Source organism: Camelus ferus, chromosome 9 (assembly GCF_009834535.1).
Source record: "Camelus ferus isolate YT-003-E chromosome 9, BCGSAC_Cfer_1.0, whole genome shotgun sequence".
NCBI lineage: Eukaryota > Metazoa > Chordata > Mammalia > Artiodactyla > Camelidae > Camelus > Camelus ferus.
Window position 1 is genome coordinate 43827457 of NC_045704.1, and position 24318 is coordinate 43851774.

Genomic DNA, 24318 nt, shown 5'->3' on the forward strand with positions numbered 1-24318 from the left:
TAGTCTCCGGACGCGCGCGCGCAGGGTGGGGGGTAACCACTACCGGTGGCTGAGCTTACCGCCAGCCACTCAGAGGGCGTGATGGTGATCCCGTTAGTTCACTGGCTACTCGGGCGGGAAAACCCGAGCTCGCGCCCCTGCTTCGAGAACGCGCAGAGGGCGGGGAGGCTTTCTTCGTGTTTGGGGGCGATTAGGCTGCGCTCTCCTGAGGGATTGTTAGGGCAAGGCAGGGTGTTAAGTTTCTTCAGATAGTGGCCAGCCAGGTCCCCCTTAGTTTAGGACGAGAATGTCCTGATTCCTTGAGTGGATGAAGTGGATAGGTTTCCCTCTTTTGGGGAAAGGAGGGAGATGGGTCCCTTTCAGTTTGGAGCAGGAAGTAAAAACATATTACATTTAACTTGAAGAAGTGGGATCATTTACCTCTAGTTAGAGGAAGAGAGGCGGGTGTTCCTCATTCTGGGAAAAGGATGGGATAACTCAGTTTGAAGGAGGAGGTAGAAAATGTTAACTGCAGTTTTGGGGAAGAACTGGGGTGGGTTGCCCCTCAGCTTCAATGAAAAGTGGAAACGGTCCTCCCCAGTTTGGGGAGAGATAAACCAAATGCCCCCTCAGGTTTGGGGAAAAAGTTGGGAGGATCCGTCTTAATTTGAAGGGAATCGATTTGCTGGGGTTACCACGGTTTAGGGAAGAAGAAACATTCCTTTCATTGAGTCTCATGGAAAAGGTGAAAAGACTTCACTATAGTTTAAGGGAAAGGGAGGCCAGGTGCCCCCTCGGTTCGGTAGATGAAGAGGAACAGCCACCTCAGCCTGCAATGAGCTGGGCCTTGCGGTTTCTGGGGACGATAGGGACAGTTGTCTCACGGCTTTCTAAAAGGGCTCAATGCGCGTGCGCAGCTCTGGTTTAAGCTGGGACCCGTAGTGGGGTCTCAGGCTCCAGAGTGCCTCGCGGAGGGCGGCGGCGCACTGCCCCCTGCAGTCTGCTCCCGGCAGCGCCGGGGCCAGCTCCTGGTTGCCCGCTGCATTTGCGGTGGCGGGGCCGCGCCCCTCCCTGCTGGACTCCGCCCCCCGGACCCCCGACATTCCCGCGGCTGACTGCTACCTCTGGCGGGTGGGACGCATTGGTGCCCCTGGAGGACTGTGGCCGCTCACATCTCTGAATCCCAGTCGGGGAAGGTCTGGGGGAGCGGACTTGAAAGAATAGGTTGCAGGACTTGGGGGAAGGCTGCACTCGGGAATTTCCAGAGCCGAGACTGGTTTAGAGCGGAGGACCGGGCGTCCAGACTATAGACGCCCGGGGCAGGGTCTCGGAGTCCGGATCTAGTTTAGGGGTATCGGAGCCGGGATTGGGGGTAGCGGACCCCACGTGCCCGTGACGCGGGGGCGGCGGTAGGCGGCGGCGGCGGCGACGCCGAGCCGGCGGCCGTGCGGTGCCGGGAGGGCGGCTAGGCAGGCGGCAGGATGCTGCGCGCCGCACTGCCGCTGCTCTGGCTGCCCCTGGCGGGGGCGGGAACGACCGAAGAGCCCACCCGGGAGCCGGGGTCGCCGGGTGAGCCTCCCCCAGGGTTGGCGCTCTTCCGCTGGCAGTGGCACGAGGTGGAGGCGCCCTACCTGGTAGCCCTGTGGATCCTGGTGGCCAGCCTGGCCAAAATCGGTGAGTGCGTGTGTGCGTGCGCCAGGGCCGGCGACCGCCAGCGGACCTGCCCCCAGCCTCTAGTCCCTAGATCCGGGCCGTCTTTTTGCAGAGTGCTCTGACTTAGGTGCGGATTCCACAAATCCGGGCTCTTACACTGTTCCTGCGCCGCCTACTGTGGATCTCCCTTCTCCCCTTCTCGTATGGAAGCCCTGAAGATTTGCCTTCTCGAAGCGCTGCCCCAGCTCTGCCAGACCCATCCCTAGACTCCTTTGCCCTTTCTCTCCCCTCTTCTCCTTGCAGTAAGCCCTTTGATCTGCCCTCTCCTCCACCATTCCCCAGGCTCCTAAAAGCCCCCGTCAGCAGTGAAGACGTGTGCAGCCATTGAGAGCATGGTGTTCTCTGGTAAACCCAGGCATCCTGGTCCTGAGGAAGTAGCCTTTCTTGGAGACCATGTCCAAGTGTCCATTCTCTTGGGATACTAAACTACCACTTTTCCTCTAAAGTTCCCCTCTGCCCCTCTAAAGATGTCCTCTTCTTGTATATAGCTGTGCCCCCCACCCCAATTCAGGTCTACCTCCTTCCCATTTCAAGGTATAAGAAACTTCCATTTATTGGGGCCTTAATATGTGCTGTCTGCACTAGATGCTTTCGTACATCCAACCTCCTTTAATCTGCACAATATTGAAGGTTGTGCTTCAGACTCCTTTCCTTGAATAGAATTGCTTTTCCTTGCCTCTGCCCCTTCTTCCCCATTTCTGAGCAGCCAGTGGTCCCTCCTCCCACCAGAGACCCTCCTCCCTCTCCCTGTTGTGCAGGCTCTGCTGTGGGGGTGACTAATTATAGCTGAGCATTGCCACTCACTCTCCATCTATGCTGGCACAGCCTGTACTCGTCTCACCAATACAGTCTTCATGTAGGAATCACTTAGCCTAGAATTTGCCCCCCACTTCTTCCAGGGACACAGCTGGGGGGACGGGGTGTTGGGCAGGAAGAGGAACTCTCCATTCTGCTGTGGCAGCCCATTAATAATGGCAAATGGGGCTTGAAATGTTTTCAGGAAGACTGGTTCTGTCAGAGAACAGGCTTTTGTGAAGGGTTTGGATTGCAGTGTTGGGGCTGATGCATGCTCTGGTGATAAGGATGGAAAAGGGTCCCTAAAGGTGAGGAGATGGGGACGATGAGTGTGGGGAGAGCTATGACTGAGCTCATCTTAGGGCCTGATAGCAATAAGAGCAAAGTGAGAGGAACCTCAGATTTGGGAGCTAAGAATTGGGTTTGCTGAGAAGTCTGTGAGTTGGAGAGTTCCTGTCTTGTTTAGGCTTTAAAGCAATGATTTGTAGTTTCCCCCATAAATCATAGTGCTTTTTCTAACTTGGATGACAGCTCCTATGGATGTAGAAGAGTCTTTTCTTATAAAAAAAAAAAATCATTGGGATGGGGGAGAAGATATGTAGAGTGTTCAGAGATACTTTCCTCCAGCTTCACTGCTAGATTTTTTTTTCTTCTTTTATTCAACAAATATTTATGTAGATCCCACCATGTGCCAGGCATTTGGGTACAGCTTCCAAAGGGCACCCTCTTGGCACTGGGTCTCTCACAGCCTAATATTGAGGCTTCCCCCACTACCCACTACTCCAAGGATTGTTTGGGGAGAGGTGCTCACTCTGGTCTTAGGGCCTCAGGGAAAGCTAAGAGTTTATGTTAGGGGGCAAAGGTAGGAGTGGCAATAGTGCTAGAAAACCATTTCATATCTCCTTTTCTATGCACAGATCTGTTATTATTTTCCCCCAGAGTCATACTGAATTAACATTTGCTGAGATCCTACTATGTGTGTGACATTCTGCTAGGCACATTCACACTACATCATTTTATTCTCACCCTGGTGAGGGGTATTTTTCCCATAATACAGGAGAAGAAATTGAAGTTCAGGTACATTAAATAATTTGCCTGAGATCACACAATTAGGAAGCAAAGGAGCCAGAAGGAGAACCGGAAATCTTCTGACTGTTAAACCTGATGCTTTTTAAACTACTGTATCCTTAGTGAGCCAATATAATGAAAAGCACACTGGGCTATGAGGTCTACAGTGCTCCTATAATATGCATTATGGTCTAGCTAGGGAGGTAGGACACAATAATATAATAATAGCTAACATTTATTGACTGCTTACTATAAAGCACTGGGCTAAGTGCTTCTGAGTAGATTGTCCTTCTTAAACTTCACAACAATCCTATGAGATTACTGTTTTTATCCCCATTTTACTGATGTGAAAACTGAAAGTCAAAGAGGTGAAGTTATTTGCTCCAAGGTCACAGAACTAGTAAATGGAGGAGCTGGGCTTTGAACCTAGGCAGCCTGACTCCAGAGGCTCTGATTTTTATAGCTATGTTATGCATAAAAACATACCAGGTACTTGCTGAGGTTCAAATAATGGCTGTGGATAAGGGAGATCAGAGAAAGGTGAGGTCTCTTGAGGATGAGAGTAGAAGGCATTTGCGGAAGTGGAAAAAATAAGCAAAGGCCTAGATTGCCATGGCAGAACACTAAGAAACAGACAACCTTGGCTGCAGTGGAGGGTTTGTAGTGCTGGAGGTTGGAGATTCTAGTGTCCTGCAGGGGTCCACACCTTGAATAACCTTCTAAGACTGGGAGGTATTAGGCCAGTGTGTGTATGTGTGTGTGTGTCCCCGTGTCCGTCCTATAAGCTGATACCTCCTGCCCTCTTGCATTATAGTGTTTCACTTGTCTCGGAAGGTGACGTCTCTGGTCCCTGAGAGCTGCCTGCTGATTTTGCTCGGACTGGTGCTTGGGGGCATTGTTTTGGCTGTGGCCAAGAAAGCTGAGTACCAGCTGGAGCCAGGCACCTTCTTCCTCTTCTTGCTGCCTCCTATCGTGCTCGACTCAGGCTATTTCATGCCTAGCCGGCTGTTCTTTGACAACCTGGGCGCCATCCTCACCTATGCTGTGGTGGGCACACTCTGGAATACCTTCACAACAGGCACTGCCCTCTGGGGCCTGCAGCAGGCTGGACTTGTGGGTGAGTGACCCTAAGACCTGGACTGGCAGAGGGAGGCTTTGTCAGACTCATCACTCAGCTCCCTTATCCAGCTCTGAAGAGCCCGTGTTGACAAGAGCCATGCCCTGAGAGCTCCATCTCAGGTCCCTCCCACCAGGAGTGAGGCAGCGCTCCAGATGGGCCTTCAGCCTTCATTTAGGTTCTTGCTAGTTGAGTCTGGGCTTCTGCAGATGACAGCTGAATAGGCCTGGTTCCCAGCTGTGTGTGGGCTGCCAAGGCTGGGAGGCCTGCATTACTATTCAGCTGCCTCCTGCCCTCTACTACCACACTGCCACTTGCCAGTCTGGCTCCCCTGAGGCACAGCTCATCATTTCTGTGAGGGCTCTGCCCAGGCCATGTCAAGATGGTTTTCTGTTTTTATTATTATTTTTAATAAATACATATTATACATCCACAGGATGCAAGATACTACATTGGGTGTTCTCTCTTTACTCAACCCATTGACTCTTCATAGCAACCCTGTTAGGGTATAATTTGTCCCATTTAATGAATGAGGAAATAGAAGCTCTTAAACTCATTTGACATCAGGTTCAAGGTTAGCAGGAGAGGTCTGTTTTACTGAGGCTCTTTGCTTTCGGGCTGCCCTGTCCTGCTCCCTTCTTCCTCATTTCCTAGCCCCAAGATCTATTCAACCCTGAATGCCGATAATTTAGACTTTTTCCCAAGGTGCAAGGGGAGGTCTGCAACTTCCACTTGGGGACTCTAACCTGGTTTTCCTAATGTGTGAGCGAACTCTTTGGGGCAGAAAGGGAAGGGAGGACATCAGACCATAATAATAGTAATCCTAATAATAGGTAATATCTATTCAGTGCTTACTATGTATTAGGCACTGGCTAAATAAAGAACTTTCTGAGGTAGACACTGTTATTATCCCCAGTATATACATGAGGAAACTGAGGTTCACAGAGATTACATGACATGTTCAAGTCCCAACTGTAGTGGGTGCTTTTCATACTATATTCAGCCCTCATAGGTGGAGAGCCCCTCCCCCTCCTGCTGAGACTTGTGTGTCACATCCCTTAGGCTGAGAACCACAGGTGTGGGAGAAAGCATTTGCTTTTGTTCTCCTCCATAAAGCAAGTCAACAGCCAATTTCCACCTGCTGGTGGTTATTACTACTGTTGCTGCAGTTTTTATTGTCAGTGCCACCTTAGTTTTCCAGGTTTCATGGCTTTCTTAGCCATCTCCTGGATTAATTTTTGCAGCAATCTTGTGAGGTAGGCAGATGAGGAGGCCTACGAGAAGTCATGCGGCAATGACAGCACCAACACCACAGAGCTAGTAAGTGGCAAAGCCAGGCCTTAGGCTCAAGTCTCCTGACCTGCAGGCTGATGCTCTCTTCACCTTCCCAAGTCCTCTCTGAGTATCCTTGATTTAACAGTGTGGGTGGAGTCTGGGCTTGTCACAGAAAATGCTGTAGGTGACTCAGTACCTCACCATTTGCTGTCCCCAATCTGTCCCTCAAAAGCCCCTAGAGTGCAGGCTGGCTTGCTGGATTTCCTGCTGTTCGGGAGCCTCATCTCAGCAGTGGACCCTGTGGCGGTGCTGGCTGTCTTCGAGGAGGTGCATGTCAATGAGACTCTCTTTATTATCGTCTTTGGCGAGTCTCTGCTTAATGATGCGGTCACCGTGGTGAGTGTTCAGCCGGCTGCCATTCCCTGACCCCAGGCCGCTGTGCTCTGACCAGTTGGGTATCTGAGCAGGCTCAGCCCCTTCCCTGGGCCCCCTGGGGAAGAAATATGGTCTCCACTTTCCCCCTCTCCCAGCAGTCCCCATTGCTGCCTTCCCCCCTTACTCATGATGCTCCTCTTCTCACTCAGGTGCTGTACAAGGTCTGCAACTCCTTCGTGGAGATGGGCTCTGCCAATGTGCAGGCCACTGATTACCTGAAGGGAGTCGGTCAGTATCTCCCCTCTTCTGGAGGGCACTGGAGGTCTGCCTCCCCTGGGTTGCTGAGCCCCTGCCCCCACCATGTCAAGACAGAGGACGCTGCTTGGGGTTGCCTCACTCCCTTCCCTTCCCTATGGAGAAATAGGGCCCTGAGAACCTGAGAAGGAGGGCTTTCCCGGGATCCTGACCCCTGGGGAGTGCAGTGGGCATCATCCTCCACTCCCTGCCAGGCAGCAGTCTTGTCAGGCCGGGTAGGGTCTGGCTCAGGGGTCATGCTGACAACCCACTCCTCCCCCAGCCTCCTTGTTTGTGGTCAGTCTGGGCGGGGCAGCCGTGGGCTTAGTCTTTGCCTTCCTCCTGGCCCTGACCACACGCTTCACCAAGCGGGTCCGCATCATCGAGCCGCTGCTGGTCTTCCTCCTCGCCTACGCAGCCTACCTCACTGCTGAAATGGCCTCGCTCTCCGCCATTCTTGCGTGAGTCCTGGGCCCCTTGCAGACAGGCAGCTGGGAGGGGGCACTGGAGATGGTTGCCCCTCACATGGACAGAAGCAGGACCCTGAGGAGTTCATAGGTTTCCCTGAACCTTTGTGGCAGTGGAAGCTTCAAACTTCCCTGGGGAGAAACTAAACCTCAGGTAACTTTCTAGGGCCTGCCTCTAGACCTGTCCTGGGCACCCCAGAACCCAATCTTCCTCTGTCTGAAATGCTTTCTGGGTTTGGGCTGAGCTAGAAGTGGACTTCAAGGCCTGATGTCACTGGCTCTGGTGGTCACAGAACTCCAAAAGGTGCCTCAGACAGTGTGCTAGTCAGAGTATGTTTCTCCCGTCTTCCCCTCCAGGAGGCACCGAGTGGGAAGCCTGGAGATTCGGACTCTTTTATCCCAGGACCACTACTTCCTATCCTTGGACAGTCTCCATGCCTCCCTGGGCTTCAGCTCTGAGAATGTGACATCCTGTGATGGGCAACACCCTCTCCTGTGCATGCTCAAATCCCAGAGGCTGTGCTTCCTGCGACCCTCCTTACTTGCCCTGACTCTCCATTCCTCTCCCAGGGTGACTGTGTGTGGCCTGGGCTGTAAGAAGTATGTGGAAGCCAACATCTCCCATAAGTCCCGCACTGCTGTCAAGTACACAATGAAGACCCTAGCCAGCTGTGCTGAGACCATCATCTTCATGCTGCTTGGCATCTCAGCTGTGGACTCTTCTAAGTGGGCCTGGGACTCTGGGCTGGTGCTGGGCACCCTCTTCTTCATCCTGTTCTTCCGAGCCCTGGGTATTGCTGGCATGTTCTGCTTTCTCAGCCTCCTTCCTGCCCATCCTCCCAGCTCACCTCCCAATCTGAGTCCCCATCCTTATCAATTCCTAAGCCTCCTCTTGTTGCTCACCCCTCCCAGCCCCATGAGACTTCAGCCCAGATACTTGGTGCTGCCCACTCCCAGTGCCCTCTGCTCCCAAAGCCCTGCTCCCACTGGCCTCCTTCCTGCTATAGGCGTAGTCATGCAGACGTGGGTGCTGAATCAGTTCCGGCTGGTCCCTTTGGACAAGATTGACCAGGTGGTGATGTCCTATGGGGGCCTGCGGGGGGCTGTGGCCTTCGCTCTCGTCATCCTCCTGGACAGGACCAAAGTCCCTGCCAAGGACTATTTTGTGGCCACCACTATTGTGGTGGTCTTCTTCACAGTCATCGTGCAGGTGGGAGCACCCACAAAGCTGGATGGGGAGAGGGTCTGGCAGGCCCTGGGGGAGGCTTGGCGCCTCTGGGAGAGGGGCTCCTCTTCCTATTGGGAGATGCAGAGGCCTGACTTCCTGGACCTTGAGTGCAGTGAGGTGGGGAAAGACAAGCTGAAGCCTAATTATGGGGAGAAGAAAGGCGGCAGGGAACTGGACAGGAGAGGGCTCACTGGTTGCCTGTCTGTAGGGCCTGACCATCAAGCCACTGGTCAAGTGGCTGAAGGTGAAGAGGAGCGAGCATTACAAACCCACCCTGAACCAGGAACTGCATGAGCACGTGGGTAACCCCATCCCTCCACCTGTCCCTCTCTCCCTTCTCCTATTATGAGCAGAGTCCTGATGCGGTCCCCCTACCCACCCCCTTCTAGACTTTTGACCACATTCTGGCTGCAGTGGAGGACGTTGTGGGGCACCATGGCTATCACTACTGGAGGGACAGGTGAGGGAGCTGCCCCGAGGCTCCTTCAGCAGCAGCAGCCCCACCAGCTAGGGCAGCATGGGGCATGTGCCACACTTCTGAGAAGGGAGACAGCCAGGCTCAGGCTGGGTGACCTCTTCCTGAAGCCCTTCAGGCAGTACTGGCAGTACTGACGTCCCAGTCCCAGTCCTCTCAGGCTAAGACATGGCTCCCAAGGGAGGCCTGCCCAGCCCTGGCCTGCATGGTCTAGCATCTGCTGGACTCCAGCTGCACTTTACTCAGCTGTGTCTCTGATTATCTGCCTGCTAATGACATGAACCCTGTTCTAAAAACTCAGGACCCACCAGGACCCCGCTGCCCTAGCAACCAGGACCTTTACACATGTTCTTTCTACTTGAACGTTTTCTCGCCTCCATCTCACCTACTTAACCTCTGTTCATCCTTCAGATCTTACCACAGGCATCAAGTCTTTCGGGAGGCCTCCCTGACTAGGATAAATCCCTATCATACTCTACAATTATCCATTGCAGTTCTTGTTATAATTATAATTTTACAGTTATATGTAATAACTTCACTAATGTCAGGGTTTCCCACAACACTGGGAATTCCATAAGGGCAGAGACTAGCTTTGAAATTCTCCCTGACTCATGTCCATGCCAAGAGACATAGGCTGGCACTGCCAGTGCCTCTGCCACATCTGAGAAGGGCTAGCTGGCCAGGCCTTGGGGATGGTACTCAGGACCGGGCCTGGCATCCTCTGTAGGTGGGAGCAGTTTGACAAGAAGTACCTGAGTCAGCTGTTGATGCGGCGGTCAGCCTACCGCATCCGGGACCAGATCTGGGACGTGTACTACAGACTCAACATCCGGGATGCCATCAGCTTCGTGGACCAGGTGGGCCAGCAGCCAGTGGTGGGTGGGCAGGTGACTGTCAGGGCAGGAAGGGGCAACAAGCAGGCAGGTCCGAGTGGGGAGCTGGGAATTCCCAGCAGACGCCATGGTCTTGTGAAGTGCCAGCTGCAAGAACCAGCCTGGCCTGATGCTGATGTTCAGAGTCTGGCAGGCAGTCCAGAAAGGTGGGAAACAGCTGGACTTTGGAGTCAGCAGATGTGGTTCAATTCTTATCACTCACAGGCTTGTGGCGTTGGGTAAGTCACTCATCTTCTCTGAGCCTCAGTTTCTTCACTGTAAGAAAGCAGGAATAAGGGTACCTATGTCACAGTTTATAGATTCAGTATATCAAGTGCCTAGCACAGTACCTGGGACATCAAAAGAGCAAAGTGTGTTAACCATTGTTATTCTTTTTATTACCCTCTGACTGTCTGGGCCACCCTCCACCTGACTGCATCTGACCTTTGTCTTGGCCCCTGCAGGGAGGCCACGTCTTGTCCTCCACCCGGCTCACTCTGCCCTCTATGCCCAGCCGCAATTCTGTGGCAGAGACCTCTGTCACCAACCTGCTGTAAGTCCTTGAGCCCTCTTCCCCTTTCTCAAGCTCTTCTCTATTGAGCCTTCTCTCTGAATCCCTTCTGGGGAAAATTTGTGAGTACCTTTGCTTCTGCCCTTCCCCTGGCCTGGGCCTCCTGACCCCTCCCCAGCATGTGTTCCCTGCTTCCTGCAGGAGGGAAAGCGGCAGCGGAGCGTGTCTAGATCTGCAGGTGATTGACACAGTACGTAGTGGCCGCGACCGTGAGGATGCTGTGATGCACCATCTGCTCTGTGGAGGCCTCTACAAACCTCGCCGCAGGGTGAGAGCAGGCAGGACATAAGAGTTCTGAGGGGGAGCGTGGTCTGGGAAGGCCATGACTGAAGGCTCAAGAGGCAGCTGGCACCAGCTTGTGGAGAGCTATGGATGCCCAACTGAAGAGTGTGGGCTTCATCTTGTTTGTAATAACCTTTAGCTTTTTTGGAGAAAGGTTTAGCTGTTTGAGGATGTCTTCTCTGGTAGCAGAGTGCAGATCAAATTGGAGAGGATGAGTTGAGAGGCTGGGAGTGGCACTTGGGAACCTGGAGTGAAACACTGTGGATTAGAGCTGGGTGGTTGGAAGGGAGAGGAGCACAAACGACTGCATGATTGGCCGGGAAGGAGAGAGTAGGAGATAGAGTACACAGGGCTCGATGGGGTCACAGAGAGAAGCAGGAGTGCTGAGGAAGCCTCTGGGACCAGCCTGACTTGGGGGAGGCAGACATCTGCTGTAGGTAATGTCAGTTAGTCCAATGGAGGTCATGAAGCTGTGGGGTTGGAAAGGCTCAGCCCATCCAGGAGGGAATCTGTTGCAACCCCACAAGGGGGCAGCATGCCATTACCTTGAACCTTTCTGAAATGAGAAGCCAGCTGTTCCTATTCCGGGCCGCCTTAACAGTCAAGGCTGTTTCTACTGCTGAGACAGAATTGGTCTTTTTAATTTGCTCCCACTGGTCCTTATCTGACCCTCTGCAGCTCTGCAGAGTAAGTCTTCAAAGGTGTCAAAACAGCTCTCTTCCACACAGGCTTTCTTGCCCTCAGGCCAGAAGCTCCTGTCCCTGGTATGTCTTCTTTGGTCATTAGAAATAAGGCCCAGAATGGAAGCTGCTGCTCCGGCTGTGGTTGGCCAGGGCAGGGCAGAGGGGCTGTCTCACCTTCCTAGTTCTGGAACTTGCCATGCTCTTCCACAGCCCAGAGTCCCTCCAGGTCTAGCTCACCACCTTGAAGCCCCACATTGTCCTTACAATCAGGCAAACCCCGTGTCTTCCTCAGTTAATGACTGTGAAACCATGTCTCATCCAACCTGTTGGGGTTTTTGTTGTTTTTTGGTTTTGTTTACTTTTTCTCTTATGGAAAATTTCAGTCATTCACAAAACTAGAGAGAATAAAATAACTCTCATTTAACCATCACTCAGCTCCAAAAAATACCAATGCATGGTCAAATGTGTTACATTCTATTCCCCCACCACACCCCATCTACATTTTATTATCCTAAAGCAAACTCCAGATACCGTATATTCCCTAGATATTTCCATATGTATCTCTTAAGTTGCAAGAATTCTTAAAACAAACAAACCAAAACCATAGTACCATTATCACTTACAACAAATAACACTAATTCTCTCACTTCAAATGTCCAGCCAGTGTTCAATAATTATCTTTTTCCAGCTGGTTTGTTCAAATCAGGATCCAAATAAAGTCCACACTTTGCATTTAGTAAATATGTCTCTTTATTTTAAAAAAAATCTACAGTAGTTTCTTCTTCCTTTTTTTCCCCTCTTCTTATTTATTGAAGAAACTGGATACTTTGTCTCAAAGAATTTCCCATTTTATAGATTTTGCTGATTGTATTCTGGGGTAGTGGTTAACATGTCCCTCTATACCCTGTATTTCCTGGTAGTTAAATCTAAAGACCTGGTTGGATTCAGGAACATAATATTCGATAGGTGTACCATGTATTTCTTATTGTATCACATCAGGAAGTACAGAATGATTGGATGTCTGTGGATATGTGTGTATAACATTGGTCAGTGGGTTCAGCCCGACCAGTTCTTGTATAGTCAATTAAAAAAAAAACAACTGGAATAAGATTGTGCCTATCCCTGTTAAATGTCATCTTATTTGATTTAGCCCATCATTCCATCGTTTAGATCCCATGTCTGCCACCAAATATCTCCTCAGATTCACATCATGTAAAACTCTGCTAAGCCTGTTAACTTTGTATTCATCCAAATCAACACAGAACTGTTGAACAGGATAGAGCTGAGGACAGAGACCTGTGGCATGCTACTAAAGACTTTCCTCCAGACTGACATGGATCAAGCATTTTTGGGGTATGGTTGCTCAACCAGTTCTGAATCCACTTAGTTATGCCAGAACACAATCCATAATTCCTCATGTTCTTCACAGAAATATCATTAGAGAGAGACAGAAGTGTCTAGTATATAGTTAGAAACCTAAGATTATAGTTTAAGAGACAGATAAGGGCTGGAGATAAAGATTTGGAAGCAATCTATATTAGAGGTTTCCTCACCTTTGGAATCACCTGGAATTTTCTGGGGAGCTTGCTAGAATACATATTCCTGGCTTGGCCTCCTGGAGATTCTGTACTGTGGAATGGGGCGAGGAATCTGCTCTCATTGAGTCCCCACAGGAATTCAAATGCAGCTAGTCTGATGGCTGGTGTTTGGGAACCAGAGATATATCACTGGGCTAGCTGACACTGAGAGAGTGGATACATTCACTGGGGAGAGCATTTGGGGCGGGGGAAGGCAATAGCAATACTGAGGAATGCACATGGAAGTAAAGGAAGGGGAGCCAGCGAAGGACAGAGAAGAGCCCTCGGAGGGGCAGAAGCAGATGGTGTCTTGGAGGCCTGGTGTGGAAGGAGGGTTGGATGCTGCACAGAGGTCAGGCCAGCGCCTAACCAGAGACCCTGGTACTGATGACCAGGGAGAAGGCAGCACCGAAGAGTTGCGGACCCTGGAGTTGTATTTCTGATACTTAAGGAAGTAATAAGTATTAGGGAAAGCATCAGAACGTTAAGTGTAAAAGTTTGGCAGCAAAAGGGTGGCAATGGTGTCAACGGAAAGGCCTTCTTCAAGGAGGTAAGGACAGGAGCATGCTTAAAAGCAGAGGGAAGGGGCCAGTGGTGAGGGAGGGATTGAAGTAGAGGAGAGTGGAGGAACAGGAGGGAGGAAGGCGCAGGGAATTGATGGAGGCAGGAAGGAGTGAGCTGAGCAAAGAGGAGACTGGGGTTAGGGAGTGAGGGGCCTTGCGAAGGAGCTGGGCCCCTGCACCAGGAGAGAGCGGCACCTCTGGTGAGCGTATAGAGAGCAGATGGGAAGAGACTTGAAGGGAATGCTTAGATCTGGTTCAGGGAAGCAGAAAATATGAGGTAAAGGAAAGGGACCAGATTGGGGATGTGAGGCAGAACAAGATGATTTGGAACATGCGGGCAGTACTTTGGGGGATTACCATTAGGTAATGAAAAGGTTGCTAAGCAGCCAAGGGCAGAGGCAGAGACAGTCTAGGTGAGTGTGTAGTGGGCTTGATCTTTATGAGAAAGAGTTGGAAGTAGCAGGTGATGGGATGGTCCTGAATTGGGCACAGGTAGTTGTTGGACCAAGAGGGCCCAGGGTGTCAGGAGAGATAGTCATGGAAGTTTAAAGTGCAGCCCGAGGAGTCAGGGTGGTGGTTGCTGAAATGGCTAGCTTGAGAGTTCCACCTGGACAGAGTCCTGTGTAGCTAAAAGGAGGCAAATGGGCCAGGCTCAGATAAACAGAGGTGCAAAGAAGGAAATGCCCTCCTTGGTCTCATAATGCCCTCCTTGGTCTCATAATAGCCCCACAGGGGACCCTGTGTCTTGTCACTTCATATCAGAGAGAACTGGGAGCGGGCAGTAGGGGATAAGGAAAGTCAAATTTGGGGACTAAGTTCTGACATAAAGGAAAGTTTCTCCCCAGTGAACTGAGAATGGAGTCTTGCTGGGTCCCTATTGTACTATTTGTTTTGTGTAATCCATGGCTAGTTCTGGAAAGGCCTATGGTGGACATGGGGCTGTGGTCTGGGGTTCCTGTGGGAGGCCAGGGCACCCAGCCTTATGGCAGGGCGGGGCTGTCATTGGCAGTACAAAGCCAGCTGCAGCCGCCACTTCATCTCGGACGATGCGCAGGAGCGCCAGGACAAGGAGGTTTTCCAGCAGAACATGAAGCGGCGGCTGGAGTCCTTTAAGTCCACCAAGCACAACATCTGCTTCACCAAGAGCAAGCCACGACCCCGCAAGGCCAGCCACAAAAAGGCATGTGCTTTCTCTGGGACTCCCGTTTGTGGCTGGAGGCTGACGACACACAGTTTTGAGCTCCCAAGTGTTGGAATCCAGCCTGCGGGTTCCCCTAATGGATAATTCTCAGGGACTTGGGGGCTGCAGCAGTTTGGGTTCCCTTTTGCATCTTCCTGGAGCCCCAGAAGGGGAAGGTAAGGCCTTCAGAGGGAGATCAGGCTTCTGACCATGCAGTCACCTGCTGGGAGGCAGCAAGACCACCTACCAGGGGTGAACTGAGCAAGAGAAAGGCAGATCCCTTGTTGGGGGGACTCCCATGAGCTCCTTATTCAGCCCAGGCTGATGTACTGAGAGACTTTGTTGGAACACATCAGACTTGCCTGAGGGATCAAGGGATGGTAGAACCACTGGGATTGACACAGATTCCCTTCCCTGCTGTGTCAGGAAGATCTGTCTTCCTGTTGACCCTACCAGATGAGAGGGTTGGGGTTTGGAGCCTGGACCAGAGGCTTAGAGTTTTTTTCTTGGTCCTCAGAAGGATGGTGTGGCTAACACTGAGGCTACAAATGGGAAACCTCCTCGAGACCTGGGCTTCCAGGACACAGGCAAGCATGGAGTGGGGGTAGGGCAGAGAATGGAACGGGGAGGAAAAGGGCAGAGGCCCATCACCAGAAGCCTGAAGGACCTCCTCTGTATGGCATTCAGTGCCATGAGCTGGGGCTCTTCCCCTCAGGGATTAAATGGGTACACTTGACTTCAAAGCTGGACATGTTCTTAACAGTTATAAGACATTTGTGACTGGAGGAGTCTGATAGCTAACTACAGGTTACAGGCCCTGAGAACTTGGAGAGGGTGCCATAAAGGGGCAGCCTGGTCTGGGCCTTAAGGGATGGGTGGATGCTAGGTCCCAGCGTCCCTGTCTTTAAAACCAGGAATTTGGACAAGCTGCACACTGATGGGCCTTCCAGCTGGTGATGGGATCTGGGGCTGAGAAGGGAGCTGGAAAGTGATTTATTTCCCTTATGGCTTCCTCTGAGGGCCTGGCTTTCCTTGTTGCCTCCTTTGGCTCTGCAGCCCCACATCCCTTTCTGCTCAAGCTCCCAACCCCATAGGCCAGTGCTGAGATAGCTTTAGGACAAAGCACGTGCTTTGGACAACTGTGGGCTCTGCCTGGGTGGACAGGGTCTGGCCTGGGGTTGTGCAGTACCAAGAGGCAGCTACTGGGCTGGCCACCCCCTCTCAGCTCTCGTCCCTGTCCAGCTGCTGTGATCTTAACCGTGGAGTCTGAGGAGGAGGAGGAGAGCGACAGTTCGGAGACAGAGAAGGAGGACGACGAGGGAATCATCTTTGTGGCTCGGGCCACCAGCGAGGTTCTCCAAGAGGGCAAGGTCTCAGGTAATGGCTTCCTCCTGCCCACCTCCTTCTGGAGCAAGCTGGAGCTGTGCAGTTAGCTTCCTCCCTTTTCACTAATGGCCTCTACTCCAGACAGTCCCTTTTCCTGTTTGCTCATGTATTCAAGCAGTATTTCCTGAGCATATCCTTTATGTCAGACACCTGACATACATCATCTGATCAACCCTCATGACAACCAAGATGGGGAAACTGAGCTTGAAAAGGGACTTGGGGCCTGTCCAGCATCACATAGCAGAAACAGAATTTGAACCTGACCTATGTGATTCCAGAGCCTTTTCACTGCCGTGCCACCACCCTTTACACTCTGGTGAAAAACTCGAGGTGACAAGCAAGCCTAACATCTATCTCTGTTGTGACCCATGCTCAGCACGCCAGCCTTCAAGTAGAGCCCCTGGTGAGGGTGGCAGCTTGACCTGGGGAAGGAGTCTAAATTCATTCAAATGGCATTACTGTGGATAAAAAACATGTATGTTCCCATATGTGGAGACATAACCCACTCATAATGCTGACTATCACTGCTAGTTGGCTTAATCACCCTGAAGTGTCTTTAAAAAATATTTCATTATACAAAATTTAAAAATATACAAGAGACAGAATAGTAAAATACACTGCCATCTATCCACTACCCAGCTTCAATAATTACCTACTCCTAATCAATCTTACTTCATCTATACCCTCACTATGCCCCTCTCTTCATTGTGTTTCTTTGAAGCAAATCTCAAATATCATATCACTTTATCAAGAAATACTTAAGCATGTATCTTTAAAAGCTAAAGAGTCTTCTTAAAAAAATATAACCAGAGTACCATTATCATATCTAAAAATCTTTGTTATCAGATATCTGGTCAGTGTTCAAATTTCCCTGATTGTCTTAATATTTTATTTATAGTAGTTTTGTTCAAATAAAAATCCAGACAAGGCCCACACAGGGCATTCTGTTGATAAAAGTGTCTTTTAACCTATAGCAGTGATTCTCAAGGGGGTGGTGGTGGAGTGATTCCGGCCCCCCAGGAGACACTGGCAATGTCTGGAGATATTTTGTTTTCTCAACTAGAGAGGTACATTTGCAGTGAATGGGTAGAGGCCAGGGATGCTGCTGAACATCCTACAATGCACAGGGCAGCCCCCCACAACAAAGTATCTGTTCCAACCTGTCAATAGTGTCATTTGAAAGACCCTGATTTACAGGTCCCCCATCTACTTTTTCTTCCTTGCACTGTATTTACTGAAATAACCTGGTTATTTGTCCCAGTCTTTCCTTGTCTGCATTTTGCTGATTGCATCCCCAAAGTGTCATTTAACGTGTTTCACTGTCCCTTATATTTCCCTTAAGCCAGTTACTAAATCTAGATCAGGTTTCAGTTTAAATTTTTTGGTAGGCACACTTGATAGGTGGTAATGTTTTACTTCCTATTGCACCACATCAGGAAGCACACACCATCTGGTTGTCTTTTCGTGAGGCTGACATTGACTGTTGGCTTCAGCTGTTGTTAGCCTGATCCATCTGTTATCAAGTTGCCTGTCAGCTTTTCATCAGATGGTGTTAGCAGTCACTGGTGATCACAGCCAGATCCAACATTTCATTAGGGGTTGCAAAATGGTGATTTTATACATCTATTTTTTTTATCTGAATTTATTAGCAGGAATGCTATAAAAAAACTCATCAATTGCTTAATTACTTTGAGGTACACTTTACACAGGAAAGAATGGATAAATGCTTGAATTTTTCCTTTTATTTATCAGTTTTTAGGTCAGTAAGTTAGTTCCTTAGCATCCTCTAAAGGTGAACACTGAAGTTTTTGTTGTTGTTGTTGTTCTTGTTAATATTTAAAACAGTATTCCAGGTCTTTCAAGAGGTGGTTTTACTCTCAATCACAGCATCAATAGGTTTCATAATGTACTCAGTCAAGTTTATTGGATTGCTTGGGACTTTATCAACGAGCAGAGACATACTAAACACCTATTATATGCAAGGCATGGAGCTTGACTTTGGAGAGCTGCTCTTTCCCAGGTTTCCTCTTTCAGAACCTCAGACTTCCTGTAATGCAGCGGTCGAGCCTTCCATCCTGGCTGCCAGCAGTCCTAGGATTCTTGGCTCACAGTCCCTGTGCGTTGGCATCCCCTTCACAGCACAGCTTTAGCCTGTTAGGTTCGTGTGAGCTCACTCTCCTGAGCTCTGTCTCACCAAAGGGAGCTCAGGCAAGAAGCCCAGTGGCCAAGACTCGAAATCTTCACCCTGCTGCTGTCTCACCCTGGGATGGGGCTTGGCAGGATGTGGTTTAAGACGGGCACTGCAAGTTGGGTGAGGGCTGATCGTGGTTGGGTTTTTTGCTGCCTTGCTCCTGCTTTCTCTTGCTTTATTTTCATTTGTTCAATGGGTATTTGTTGAGCAACTGCTGTGCTAGGTGCTAGGTGCTAGGGACACAACAGGGAGCAAAACCAGCTGTGGTGCTTCCCCTTGGCAAGCATGCATCAAATGACTGCACAAATGGATGCAATATGGCAACTGTGGAATGAACTTATTTATGAAAGCATGCTTATCCTTAAGAAGGATTCCATTGAGTTGATATGAGTGCATGTGTACTCTGTCTCCAGGGAGCCTTGAGGTGTGCCCAAGCCCACGTGTCATCCCCCCCTCCCCAACCTGTGCAGAGAAGGAGCTACCCTGGAAGAGTGGGCAGGGGGACCTGGCAGTCTACGTGTCCTCAGAAACCACCAAGATTGTACCCGTGGACATGCAGACAGGCTGGAACCAGAGTATCTCATCCCTGGAGAGCCTGGCATCCCCGCCCTGTACCCAGGCCCCCACTATGACCCGCCTGCCTCCCTGCCCAGTGGCTGCTGAAGAGCCCCAAGCCCCTCTCAACCTGCCTTCTGATCCACGCCTTAGCTTTGCCTTTCCCCCGAGCCTAGCCAAGGCTGGCCGCTCTCGCAGCGAAAGCAGCGCTGACATCCCCCAGCGACAGGAGCTGCAGCCCCTCATGGGGCATGGGGACCACACTCACCTTAGCCCAGGCACGGCCAATTCCCATTGGTGCATCCAGCTCAATAGAGGCAGCCGGCTGTAGCCCAGGGACCCAGGGAGGAGCCCCCATAGGAAGTGTTCCCTGCATAATGGGCAGAGGAGCCCACTCAGCCTGACATGGGGGGCCTGGACTGAAGTAGCAACTGGGCTCCCTTGGGGCTGGTCCTCACAGGGACCCTTTTCACCATTCTCTCTGCTCCCAACTCCTGCCACCTTCCCTTTCAGTAATGCCCTTACCCTGGCAAAAGACCCAGTCCAGAGCTTCTAGGGCCTAGCCCCTGAGATGTGGGTAGCTGATGCCTCTTCCCCAGTGGGTCCTCTTGGGGTCACTCTAGGCAGTTGTTCCTACCCCCAAAGCAAGGGCATCATTCCTCAGCTGCTGCTGGCCTTTCCTGCCCTCCACCCATTCCCCAGCACCAGCTCAAGGACAGTGCCCTGGCGGTAAGGCTCCATGGCACTGGACCAGTGAGGGGCTGGTTCTCAGAGGGACTGGGGTGGGAGGTGCAGGAGGCCTGAACCATGGGCTATGCTGCCCTGTTGGGTCAGCTACCCATAGCCAATTTGTTTAGGGCACTGGGAATCTGTCTCTACTTCTTGCTTTATCTCCTTCCCTTTGCTGCCAGTAATTGAGGCAACTGTTCCTCTTTTCCAGGACTAAGGCCACAGGGCTGGGCCAAGCTTCAGATCAGGGCTGCTTCTCAGCTGGGGTCACTCTGGGATCTGCTGCTCTGTGTCCAAGTCTGGACCTTTCAGAATCTTGGGTCTGAGTTTTCTCAGGAGGGTAGATGGTAGCCTCTGGGCTCCCACATTATCATCTTGTTATTTCCCAAACAGGAAAGGAGCCAGGTATCCCAGGGCCACTGCTCCATTGCTCTGGGGGCTGACTGGGAGGCAAGTGACTTTCCTGAGGTTAGCACCTGTCTTGTATTTTTGTACCTTGAACGTAAGACACATTAAACATTTCTCCAATGGATGTGTGTCCTGTGTCCATGTGTCTGGGGGTTCTAGGGGTGGGAGTAGGGGGCAACAGGGGCATCTGGTGAAGGAGATGGAAACTTCCAACTGTCTGCCCCAGGGATTCTGGGAGAGACAATGGAGCAGGGGCAGGCGTCCTGGGAAGGGCTATGAGGCCGTGTGGCCCTCCCTCCCTCCTCTCCCATACCTTCCCAATTTGTCACCTTACAGGAGGCCTGCAGTGGCAGTCCAGGGGATTGTTGTATTGCACAGGGTCACAGAGCTGGGGATCCACAAGACGGGGAAGGCCTACAGGGAAAGACATCTCAGAGGTCAGGTGCCAAGGTGTCCAAAGATGCAACCACCACACACTGGGACAGGATAAGCCTTCATTAAACACCTGGAGACAGGTGTAGGGCATATGAACAGAAGTGTCTGCACATGGCAGATAGGAGGACAATCTCAAGGGTGCTGGTTACCTTGAGTGTTTCCGATACAAATTGGGTGGCGTGGGGTCCAGAAACATCTAGGGATAGAAATCCCTAATAACAGCTGACTCAGATTCAATTCCCATTGTGCTGGAGGATTTTTAAAAACATACCTATCCATTGAAGCATAACATACGTACCATAAAATTTATCCACTTAAAATACACAGTTCAGTGGTTTTTAATATATTCACTGAGTTATGCAACCCTCACCACAATTTAAGTTTAGAACATTTTCATCATCCCCCAAAGAAATCCTGTACCCATCAGCAGTCATGCCTCACCCCCTGCCTTGCCCAAGGTAATTACCAGCCAGTTTTCTGTCCTTATAGATCTGAAGGACTCAACACACTGCAAAGGTTACAAATTTAGTCAACAAACACTTCTTCTATGTTATGCATCAGGAAGATGTGAAGAAAGAGTGACTTAGGCTTTTCCCTTACGTTGCTTATGGTTGGCAGTGATAAGACCTAGAAGTCCCACCTGTCACTCACTGGCTATGTTATCTTAGGTATGTTACATACTCTCTTTGAGCCCCAGGGTCTTTATCTTTAAAATGAGGTAATAATCATACTTATTTCTTAAGGCTGCGGTCAGAATTATATGATAAAATGAGAAGAACCTAGTATAGAGCCTGGCCCATGGTAAGGGATCATACACTTTTATCATCACTGGTCTTATATTACAAGGCAAAGAGGATGGAAAGTATTGTGGGGCTTTGAGGAGATCTGGGAGGGCTTTGGGAGGAGTGTGTATGTGTGTGTGTAAGAGCTCTGACAACACAGCTGAAGTTGTGTGGGTGCATTCCAGGTAGAAAGAGCAGCACGAATAAAGGACGCCTGGAGCACACATGATGAAAAGCAAGGAGCAATGGGCGATGTGCTGGGGAGAGACCACCCAGGGACACAAAGGCTTGGGTGGGTCACCCTGATGAGTTTTGGGGGTGGCAGAGAGCTGGCTTGGGAGAACTGTGACCCAGAGAGTGTGGGCAGTGATGTGTGTTAGGGAGCTCAAATGTAGCTGGTGCCAGGTGGAGGATGGGTGAAAACCCCCACGGAGGAAGGATTGGTAGGAAGAAAGCCTAGAGATCAAAGACCTGTTGGGAGGCTCCTCCAGCAGCCCAGAGAAGAACTTAAGTACAGAGCCCAGGTAGAGGCTGGTGCTAGAGAGGCAGGCAGCCATTCTTAGAACTCAGTGTCAAAATCACCGGGGAGCCTGTCAAACATACAGATTCCTGGGCCTACGCCTAAGGTTCTGACTCACCAGGTCTATGGGGGCCCAGAAATCTGTAATCTTAACCAACTCTCTGAAGGGAGGTGACCCAAAGACCACATCCTTCAAAAACTACTAGATTAGACAGGGTTAGAAATAAAATCCACACAATCAGGCAACTGATGGTGTAGGGGAGGGTGCAGAGGGGCTCCTGGGCCTGGAGCTGGGTACCTAAGAACAGGGGGACTGCCAGGCAGGTAGGCTTGGTCAGAGATGAGCAGACTGGGGGAAGAAAGCAGGTGAACATAGCTGGGAGGGGAGGCAGGCATCTGGGATGCAGGAAAGCAAGCAAGTTACTACCTAACCAGGCAAGATGGAAGTAATGGCCTCCAGTGCCGCCTGACCTGCATCTTGGCCCTGAAGCAGGAAGGATTTTTGACCTGGAGAGATGAGCATGGGCATTCCACGTACAGGAGACAGTCTGAGACAAGATGAGGTTTCCAGGCCCAACTGGGAGCTGGACAGGATGGCTGTGATGCCTCTGGATGGCATTGAATGCCACACTAAGGAATTTGCAGTTTATTTAGGACAGAGGTGAGAGGGGCCTGGAAAGTTTGAGGTACCTATCACCCTCACTGTCTTGGGCAGTAATGAAGAGGGCACGCCAGGTTTGGGGTGGAGTGAGGGCAATGACTGTGGATCTCTTATCACTAGGCCTGTTAAGGCACAGAGCTCCCATTTCATTTTTGATTGATTCATGTAAATGGGAGGCTGAGGAAAAGTTGGGGAAGGAGCAGAAGAGTGAGGCCCATCCCTATTTCATGATCTCAGTGGAAAAGGCTGCTGTGAGTAGATTTTGCTGCCAAGAGAACCACAGAGACAGGCCCATGAGTCACTGTTCAGTCTTGCAAGCTCAGCCCACAGAGCCTGCTGCGGTCAGCGGCCCAGGCTGGCTCTAGGCCCAGCCCTTAGTGCTCGCCACTAGGCCTCAGTCTGCCCCCATTTTTATCTGTATCTTTGCCATTCTGGGGCCGTATTTCCCACAGCTCTCTGCCTCTTCTGTGTCCCTTTAGGACTGAGCCTCTGAATCTGTCTCCACTTGTGACTGGTTTACATCTGGCTCATGAATGGGGAGCCTCAGTGGGGCAGGGGTAATGCAACCAGTCTCCGGCACCCCCAACATTTATTCCAGGACTTGTGCTAGGTGGTATAAAGCACAGAAGTGAACAACAGCTTCATGTTTTCATGAAGCTTATAATGCACATTCTACGTGGAGTGAATAAACCAAGGCCTGGCCCTGCCCCTGCCCCTGCCCCTGCCCCTCAATCTGTCTGTCTGCCCGTGCCCAAGGGTGTTGGGGTCAGCAATGGCCTGTGGCGTAAGCCTCTTATTTGCCTCAAGCCTCTTATTTGCCTCTGGCACTGGAGGGATGCATGTGCCTGCCAGCAGATCCAACCAACTCTTAGGACTCACAGAGGGAGGGGGCTGGTGGGGGGCGGGCAGACAGAGAGCAGCAGAAGGGGAGGGAGGGAATGGAAGGCAATGACTCAGTGGGGTGGCTCTGGGACAGTTGGGGAGGGAGCCAAGATTGGTCCTGATGCTCAGTAAAGCTAGAGGAGGGTGGGATGAGAGGGCTTGCAGGGGCTTGTGGATGGAGCAGGACCACTCCAAGGCTCCTCTCTCACAGCAAGATCAGCTCATGAAGAAGGCTCCTGGGTAGCTACCCTGAGAATCCGGACTTGGTGCTGATGTAGCAGCTGGGATGGTGGGGAGGAGGCAACCGCTGTTGCTTCTGATGCCCAGGTTCCCTCCTCTGGCAGCCTCCCTTGGCTCATGAAGGAAGTGCCTGTCTTAGAACCAGGGAAGCTACTACACACACTGCCTCCTCCCCACAAGGAACCAAGGGCCTGAGTGTGTTTAGGGGCACAGTGTCTTTTCTGGCCACACAGCCTACCTTCTTACAACCTTCCCACAAACTGGGGAGTGTGAGTCAGGTCCACATGCCCCAATGGGACTTCACATCTTGGAGCTGGGAGGGATCTCACAGGTCAACTGTCCAAGCGAAATGAGGGGTAGAGCATGAACACAGCCCAAGTGCTGGCAGCAAGTGGACCTTTGACATATAAGATCTTCCTTTGTCCTCCTGCTGGCAATCCCAGGAGAAAGGAATGGCTTTCTTTTTTTACAGGTGAGTAAGAGGAGGATCAAAGAGGACTGAGTTGCTGGAGCTCACCCAGCAGGTAAGTAGAAGAGCAAGCCTGGCTCTCTGGCTCAGGAACCCTGACCTCAGTCTCAGCCCCTTTGGCTGGACTTTGTGAGGAGGGGATGTATGTGAAAGAAAGGCCAGGAATGCAAGGCAGTGGAGGGTCTAGGTTTGGTGGATTGGTAGATTCTGCTAGGTCGGGTCACCTCCCACCCCAGGGGCCTCCCTGCCCCCCTCCTTTCCTCTATCCCAAACAGCAATCCCCACATCCCATCATGGGATCATACAACCTATTTCTTGGTTTCTGGGACTGAGGACCGAAAGGAAGATGGGAGCTGTAGTGGAAGGGCCCCGCTCTCCTACCCTCCATGAAGATACCCCTTCTGGCCCCTAGTAGTCCCAAGTAGCTGGTCTGGGCTTAGGGAGTCTTTCTAGGAGGCCCTGGGACCCTGGGCCAACACTTTTCTTCTCCCGACTGAGAGGAATGAGTGCTCTTTGTTTTGCTGAGGGAGGCTAGGACAGGGATAC

At 51.2% G+C, this 24318-nt stretch overlaps 1 protein-coding gene across 2 annotated transcripts; it reads left to right on the top strand.

The window, feature by feature from the left end:
• The first annotated feature begins 467 nt into the window (after nt 1–467).
• On the top strand, nt 468–19882 carry SLC9A5 (solute carrier family 9 member A5). 2 transcript variants are annotated; one of them, XM_006180627.2, is made up of 16 exons: nt 469–1653; nt 4370–4672; nt 6180–6343; nt 6532–6610; nt 6900–7077; nt 7654–7874; nt 8091–8293; nt 8520–8609; nt 8701–8771; nt 9514–9643; nt 10123–10211; nt 10371–10497; nt 14344–14514; nt 15032–15101; nt 15757–15891; nt 18505–19882. In XM_006180627.2, the coding sequence occupies exons 1-16, from the start codon at nt 1461–1463 to the stop codon at nt 18975–18977; spliced, it is 2697 nt and encodes an 898-aa protein (XP_006180689.2). In that variant the 5' UTR covers nt 469–1460; the 3' UTR covers nt 18978–19882. The 2 variants fall into 2 exon arrangements, with proteins under 2 accessions (XP_032342413.1, XP_006180689.2); XM_032486522.1 differs by lacking the exon at nt 4370–4672 and having other exon boundaries at nt 468–1653.
• The last annotated feature ends 4436 nt before the right edge of the window (nt 19883–24318 follow it).